This window comes from Pundamilia nyererei, unplaced genomic scaffold (assembly GCF_000239375.1).
Source record: "Pundamilia nyererei isolate P.nyererei 1_Seehausen unplaced genomic scaffold, PunNye1.0 scaffold00442, whole genome shotgun sequence".
In the NCBI taxonomy this organism is placed as follows: domain Eukaryota; kingdom Metazoa; phylum Chordata; class Actinopteri; order Cichliformes; family Cichlidae; genus Pundamilia; species Pundamilia nyererei.
This window is the reverse complement of record NW_005187843.1, coordinates 79,736-87,864: the sequence shown is the minus strand read 5'-3', so window position 1 is coordinate 87,864 and position 8,129 is coordinate 79,736. Positions and strand designations below refer to the sequence as shown.

Below are 8,129 nucleotides of genomic sequence, written 5' to 3'. Positions count from 1 at the left end.
GTGTGTGTGAGTATTTTCTCCAACAGCCCAGCAGACACACAGCGCCTCCTGCTGGTGACGTGCAGCAGCGTTCTGTCCAAGCCCAGGAGTTTGTCCGTGTCTCCTGATGTCACACAAACAGGTGCATCACACCTGCAGGACTCAGCTCCTACCAGAGTTTTACTGAAACTACTCCCCACAGACCGGCTTTACTTGAGCACAGACGGAGGGATGCCAAGGAAAAGTCTGGCATGTTTCCATTACCATCCACTGTTCCCATAACATAAACAGACCCCACCCAGTTTGAGGGGGTGACACCTATAAACTGCTGAAAGCTCCTCAGACAAGCTGAGACCCAGAACCAAACTTACTGTTACTGATGAGTAACCCTGCCGACTGGATTCCTGTCATTTTGCATCTGTACTCCATCACAGTGGATTTGAAATCAAACAGTGATTCCAGGCTTTCACGACGCTTTTATTATTACAACATTTCATGCACCAGTTTTCTTCACTGTATTTATTTCTGATCAAACACTCTCATTCCTCCGGGCCCCTTATTTTAATCTTGATACCTGCTGCCAGCTGGAGGGTCACGCCAACCAGAGCCCAGAGGGTGGAGAGCCACTACGCCGAGCTCACTCCTGCTGCAGATCAGGAAAGACTACAGACGGTGCAGCTGGACCTCCACCACAGCATGAGAGACTCGCTGCAGGGATGGCTGGTGATATTGCAAAGATACATAACTTTCATCTCAAATACTCACAAAGGAGAAACTCGCAATAACTGCTCATCCTGATCCTCCTCCTGCTCTTCATCTATACGATCAAAAGCCGTCACAAAGCTTTGCGCACTTTCTAGCACAATGCTGCGTCACCGCCTGCCGACACCGCTCCATCACACCCGACAATCTCCTTATTAATCTTTGTCTCACTCTAGCTCCTCTCAGACACTTAATCCCATTCACATAAGCCTCTCCTGCACTAATGAGGCCACTCTGCTGATGTTCAAAAGAGCTCAGAGTTTCATTTCAGCTGCTTCGCCTTTGATGAAACCAAAACCCACGTGTGTCCGTGACGATCGGACGCATCGACGACACGGAGCGACCTCGCTGGCTCCAACACTCGCCGATCTTTGAATTCATCACGTTAAAATGCACTCGTGGGCATCTGTGACGGTTCCACAGAAGTGTGGAGGGTTTGTATCTGCATGTGCGTGCATGTCCAGGACACACACGCTTCATTCTCTGCAAATATTTTATGTACAAATTTCTTTGTGTCCAATAACTGAGAGACATTATTGAGCGGCCTGAACGCTGATCACGAAAGGAGCTCTGCTCACTGATTGATTAAAAAAGCTAAAGCGAGTTAAACTAAACTAAACTGACATCCTGTGGACACGATACTGAAGCTAGCAGAGAGGACAACCTCATAACCACAACATCCACAGTCCTGAGTCTAATCCTCTCCTCCTGTTTCAGAGACGGGCCAGTTGGTGAGTCCCAGAGAACCAGTGAATTCCACTGCACCGTACCAACGTACATATAATAAACTTTTATTAAGTTTTATTAAGTTATCACACTCAGACAAACACACAAACACAGGTCACACACCTGTGGCTCCATGGAGCGGTGCATGGGCGGAGTCCGGGCCTGCTGGATGCCCCCGCTGCTGAAGGACTCGGAGCGAGGCGGCAGGGTTGGGTCGGAGATCCGGTTGGAGACTTTATGCTGCAATGCAGGAGAAGAGGTTCAGCTGGTAATGTTCCCACACACACACACACACACACACACACACACACACACACACACACACACACACACACACACACACACACACACCATGATGAAAGTGTCCTCTAAGCTGTGTGTGTCTGTTCACATGTTTTGGTTTTAAAGCTGATTTGACTGATTTCTTCTTCTGGGAGTTTTCCTGTAGCTCGTTACCAAGTCTGACACATTTTGTTCCTCAGGTAGAAACGAATAATTGTTTCGGGAGGTTAAACTGTGCTTCTGCTCGTTCTGTGCAGAGCTAAATGGATTCGTTTAAAAATGAGGTCTATTTACTGCTTTTAATGCTCGAAAGATGCAGAAAATGAAGCTGGCTTCACCACAACTATTTAAAACTATAACACAGGAGCAACAGCAGAAGCAGCACATCAGACACATGATAGCAAATGAATCTCTTTGCTGCACAGGTTTATTAACCTGCTAAAGAAGCAGAGTTACTGTTTACAGCTCAATATTGTTTATTGTTTGTGTGCATCTCTGCACACAAACATTTAGATGAACTTCGGTAAGCGATACACACTTATTCATATTTACATAGATATCACGTTGTTCTGCTCCCAACAGGAAGATGTTTTAGTTCATGTCAAACTGTAAATGAAAACTGGACGTATCGGACTTAATGAAGCGTTTGATGGATACGAAATAAAAACAGGCGTCATTAAAAGATAACGGCTGTTCTCACATGTGGCTAAACCAACATCTGGAGGTCTGATCTCCAGCCAGCGGTGGTGCCGTTAATTCTCACAATGACTTGATTTATTTGAGCTTCTGTGGAAATGTTTTAAAAATGTAATTTAGTTGGAGCTGAAGTGTGTAGATGGAAAATTGACTCTTTGTATTTGGATTTTTTAAACAAACACATTGATTCATCAGGAAAATCAGTACGTTGGCCTTTACTGAACTTATTACATTTATTATATACTTAACTATTAACAACATGAAACACTGATTGGGGCATTATTACACATTAAGTATGTCTACTTTTACCTTCTTTGCTATCTTTACATAACACCTGAAATGTGTTTTACAGTGCAGTAAAGTGAAGTCTGTCTCAGGGCCTTTTCTCCTGCATTAGTTAAATAAAGAGCTCACATCTGATCTCTTTCCCTCAGTTTCATATTCTGCTGCTGGTTACTGTGGCTGATGACTTCAGCTTGTAAGTCTACAGGAGAAGAAGAAGTTATTTGTCTTCAGGTCAGATAAAAGTGACTTTTTAAAAGAAGTTGTTTTCTGTGTGAATTCAGCTGCTTCTCATTAAATTGTAAAACACTGTAAGTCTGCTCTTCGTTCCTCTACTGTCAGCTTAACAAACTATCACGTCTGATGGTTTTGAGCTGGCTGCACACGTCACCTGTGGCCCCTGATGAGGTGCACCTCCACAGGGCCGGTTCTCTCTAAACGGCGGTCATGTGTTTTTAGAGGGGAACATTGTGATGGAAACATTTGCTCTTCTGAAGCTCGAAGGGAAATCCTGGGAGATGAGGGTAGACCTATCTGCACACAGTGTGCTTTCCATGTTCAGCGTCCGCTGGGAGAAACTCCGATATAGCTGCAGCTGTCCTACATCTGTCCACCAGCTGCCACCAGGGGGCAGACCTGGAGCTCTGCCCTAAATGTGAGTCTGTCATGAGTTTAAAGTGGCCCTAATTTATGGTTTGGACAAAATCAGCAGAGTTCACACATGAAACACAGATTTTATGAGCTCGTACCTTCTGTGCAAGAGTGTAAAAGGCAAATAAAACCAACGCTACAGAACAAATAACGACTTCAACAACCTGGAATTTAACATGAAGTTAACATGAAGCCTCGAAGAGGAAATCTGATTAAGTACATGTTAGAGATAAAATCACAGCATGCAATAACAGAGCAGCTCTCAGTCTGGGTGGCTTTAAACTCTCACCCGCTTTTATCCTCTTTATTGCTCTAAATCAGCAGATAAACTCAAATGACCTGTAAATATTATACAACAGCATGCACAGCATAGGTTTGAGAAGCACCAGAGTGAGAGCTGCTCTGGGCAGAGATCACCCTGCAGCACCAGCACAGTCAGTAGCCTGTAAAATGGAAAGCGATGGTTAAAGTTAAGAGTTGGAAAGAAAAGTAAGAGGGCAGGTGTTACAGCGACCAAGTGTTCTTACATACATCCCAAAACAACAAACTATGTCACGTCAGCGATGCTGTTTGTGGAATACAAATTTTAACTTGTATAAAAAAACATTTGAAGGGTCTCTGCTGGAGTCACTGACCACCATGTAGTTGGAGGCCCGGAGCAAAACATGGGTTTACTTGTGTTTCAGTGACATACACCTCTTCAGTATTCCAGATAATTAACAGGAATAGAAGGAAAAATGAGATTTGCAGGTTCAAATTTTGGGATCAATACGCTTTTTTTAAAGAAATACACACTAGTAAAACTCTGGGCTCATCTGGTATCAACTAAGGTCCTTGTTTTGCAGCAGAACTGCTTCAGCTGTATCGTCGTCTTTTCTTTGTTAGAGAGATTTTATACTTATCTCTGCACAAAACGTTTGTGCTGAACGTGAGAATGTTAGTGCAGTAAAGGCCATCATGGCAGCTCCGAGGTACATCATAGACATGCAGGTACACAGGTAAGCTGCAGGTTTGTGTAGGAGCTACTCTGTAGGCTCGCTGTAGGCGTGCCATACATTTTGGCTAGGTTACCTAGGTTATTCCTTCGTCTACACCTATATATGCTGTAGATATGCCATAAGAATACATCAGTATGCTATATGTAACATCACTGCGCGCCTTGTAATGAGTGTGTTTGCAAACAGCATGGTGTCCGTGGAAACTCAACATTTTGAGCTAAAGTGGTTGAAAGTGCAGAGGTAGCCAATCAAAGAGGAGCTTAACCAACAGATCCAAGTGGTGAGAGGAGGTGAGAAAGGGAGGAGTGCACATCATCCCAGAGTTACAGTTAGACAGTTCACCTGGTTAGAGGAGCTCTTATTAGAGATTAAAGGGAAATCATCCCAGCAGGAGGTTAATTAGGAAGCTGGACAGACGGCAAGATGAGGAAGCATCTGTTCCTCCTCCGACTAACCAAGCGGCTGGGGCTGCGGCCCCTGGAGTCAGCGCTCCTGTCGGGACTCCTGTCAGGGCTCCTCCGGGACCCCACAGGCTCAGAGTAGGCGGGCTCGGGGACGCAGGTGATGCGGATTCGAGGTGTGTGAATGTGATGTCTGGTGGGGCTGACGTGGACAGGGTAGGAGGGGGGACGGGGCCGAGGTTTGTACCCAGGGAGCTTGAGGAGCTCTTCAAAGTTGATGTCTTGCTTCTCTGTGAAGGAGTTATAGTTCTTTGGGGCGATGCGGGGGGAGTTGCTCTGAGCTCGACGCATCACCTGGAAGGCAAGGTGGGTGTTTAACGAGGAGAAGACGCACATGAGGACAGGAGGAGGACAGGAGGAGGACACTCGCTGGTTTTGGTGTCCAGAGAGTGAGATCTGTGATCTGCATTCACATTTGTTTGATGGGAGGAACGTAAGCCCTCTTTACAGAAACACTCCAAAAGGCAGAAAAACATCTCACTACGACTCAGTTTGACCTTTAACACGCTGAGCTCATCACCCTGTTAGTGACGAACACGGACGACTCAAGTCACTACACATCAAGCCTTTTTAAAATGAAACTCTTATTTTGGTAGTTTCTCCGCCTGTTTGTTGCCGCTCTGCTGTTTCACCTGGAAAATGAAAGAAATCAGAAAGTTGTCACTTTTATTTATCGCAGACTCTTCTGCAGATCAGCTCCGATGATACCTGCAGGGTGGGAAACAAACAGAGCGCGCTGGCCTTTGATTCACACGACTCCAGCTCAGTTAGTGCTGCTATAAATGGAAACATCTGTTTGTGTGAGTCTGAGTGGAACCACAAGCTGCTCAGTGGGTAAGTCTTGTTCCTGCTCCCACATATAAACCAGCCTTTTGTCTTTGCAGCAGAGCTTCACCTGAGTGTATGTGTGCACATTTGGATGCTAGCAGCACCTGTTTGCACAGCAGCGTCACATCCTCAGAGCCGTAAAAGCTCTTTTCTTGAAACACGTTGGAAGGTGTTGGTGCTTAACCACTTTTCCAATAGTCACAAAGGGAAAACAAACAATAGTCTGACTTTAGTGCGATCGAATGTTTCTCATAACATGTGGCAAAAAACTTGTTTAAATGTAGCTGTATTCTTATTTTATGCAAAGATTTGTTTGTATTAATCGATCAAAAGCATCAAAAAATCAACAATCAGTTTCAGGCTCTGTGTGATGTCAGCGGGGACAGGGTGTCACTAACATGGCCACCTCTGCTGCGAGGGGCAGCCAATCAGAGCAAAGCCGCCTTGAAACAGCTTCTTCCACACTCATCAACATAAATGATGCTGCCGGTTAAATGTTGTACTTAAATGACTTGTGCCCCCCCAGAAGCATGCACCAGCACTAAAATGAAAGAAAGTAAGGTGAAACTGCGTCTCCGGCCCTGCAGGCTACCTCTTTGGCCCAGGTGGGCTTGTCGTTGCTGCTGGGCGCCTGATCCTTGTAGTGGTACAGCTGCTTCTTGTCCTGCGGCGGTCGCGCCGGCTCCTGCTGCTGCTGCAGCGACACCAGGTACGCCCGCTCCTGCTGCAGCTGCCTCTGCAGCCGCTCGGCCTGCCGCTGCTCCTCGATCTGCTTCCTCTTGTACTCCTGCACACAGAACAGAGAGACGTCAGCTGAGCGCAGGTCGAGCTGCAGAGATAAAAACAACAAGGATCACATTTCCTCAAACAAACGGGCTCGTGTGCTCAGCTCAACATGGCCTGTGTGCACGAGTGCAAAGAGAAACCTTTGTGCTACTTTAATTATCCTGCACGTCTTGAGACCGTCTTGCATTTGATCTGCATGTAGACACCAGAGCACTGCTCCTGTGGTGTGTTTAGACCAAATGCAAAACCCACCCGCTGAGATTCTCCCACAGACTGCGAAGCCCGCTGACACTGCTGACTGCCAGGATGAGAGAGAGCTGAAAAAGTGGAGCTCTTTGATTGAACTTTTAGATACATGCAGAAAGAATCGCACGACTTCCTCAGAAGCTCTTGTTAATTCCAGCTATCAGCTGTAGTTTGGAAGGAAGTAGCTCTGCCACTGGCTGTTAGGAGTAGACATTTGTGGGTGGAGAAATGATCCAAGAGCACTCCAGTGACTGCAACACAATTACAAAACATTTGATGGCTCAAAAATCTAATTGCCATGCTGGCTAACTCTGCTGCTGCCTCTGAGTAGAATAAGCGTGAGGTCCGTCTCTGCTGCTTCCATCCTGCACGTTAGGCCTGACACGTCAGACGCTGTCGAACCTTTGAGGTGCTTTTTGGTTATTTTAATGAATGATGCACCAAGACTAAGCAGCATGGAGCGACACTGCACTGGGGAGGAGTTGTTTTATGATATCACGAACACGTTTAATTTGATGTATCTTGATAACGACCTCTGAGCCACCTGAGCTCTGGGTGTCTTTGTTTGCTTTGCTGCAGGTGCTAATTAGTTCTATGAGCTCCACCTTTTTCTTACCCCCAAGTTCTTCTCACAGTCTTTGAGCTGATCTGTGACATGAAATGAAAGTAATGGCTACTAAAGGTAAAGATGCTGGGAATGACACTGGTCTGCGTAAAGGAACGTCAGTGTGTAGCACAGCTGCAGCCACAGGAACATGCACAGCTGCACGCCGTCTGCAGCTCTTGGTTCAAGGCAAACGTTGATGGTGCTGCACAATTTTAATATGCATTTAAAGCATCAGATTATAGAACTATTACAGTCACGATCAATGTAAAATGAGCTTTTTGAAACGCATCCCGCACTTTATACTTTACTTCTTTTTTCCCCATTTGTTTCTCTATTAATTGACTGAAAGAGGAAAATTCTTAAATATAAAAAGACATCTTAGAGAAGCGTGTGTTCTTACGTCGAGGGTTATAAGTGACGAGCTGAATGCCATCGGCTGACATTTCTCCTCACACTGTAACGTCCCTTTAGAGGTCTGGCATTTATCTGAGCCACGTGTGAAAGACTGCAGCAGACCTTTTAGGCGTGTGTGTGTGTGACCGTGTTTACGTATCTTTGTGGGGACCAAAACGTGAAAGTTTACTGTTCTTGTGGGGACCAACGGCCCTTCTGGGGACAAAATCCCAATCCCCACGAGTTTGAAGACATTTCAGAGTCACAATGTGGGTTTAGTGTCAGGGTTAGGATTAGGCGCTCATTTTGATGGTTAGGGAAGCATTGTGTCAATTAGATGTCCCCACAAAGATATGGAAACACGGTGTGTGTGTGTGTGTGTGTGTGTGTGTGTGTGTGTGTGTGTGTGTGTGTGTGTGTGTGTGTGTGTGT

At 45.8% G+C, this 8,129-nt stretch overlaps 1 protein-coding gene across 5 annotated transcripts in view; it reads right to left on the bottom strand.

The window, feature by feature from the left end:
• The window catches only part of tnikb (TRAF2 and NCK interacting kinase b), a 59,827-nt gene that overhangs the window by 17,315 nt on the left and 34,383 nt on the right, over window positions 1-8,129 (bottom strand). For 4 of the 5 annotated variants that reach the window (XM_005753598.2, XM_005753595.2, XM_005753596.2 and 1 more), the window contains exons 15-17: window positions 6,258-6,452; window positions 4,832-5,131; window positions 1,591-1,707 (exon numbers count right to left, since the gene is read on the bottom strand). In XM_005753598.2, the coding sequence (XP_005753655.1) occupies window positions 1,591-1,707; window positions 4,832-5,131; window positions 6,258-6,452 (612 nt within the window). The remainder of the gene's footprint in view (window positions 1-1,590; window positions 1,708-4,831; window positions 5,132-6,257; window positions 6,453-8,129) is intronic. The other variant, XM_005753599.2, reaches the window with a different exon arrangement.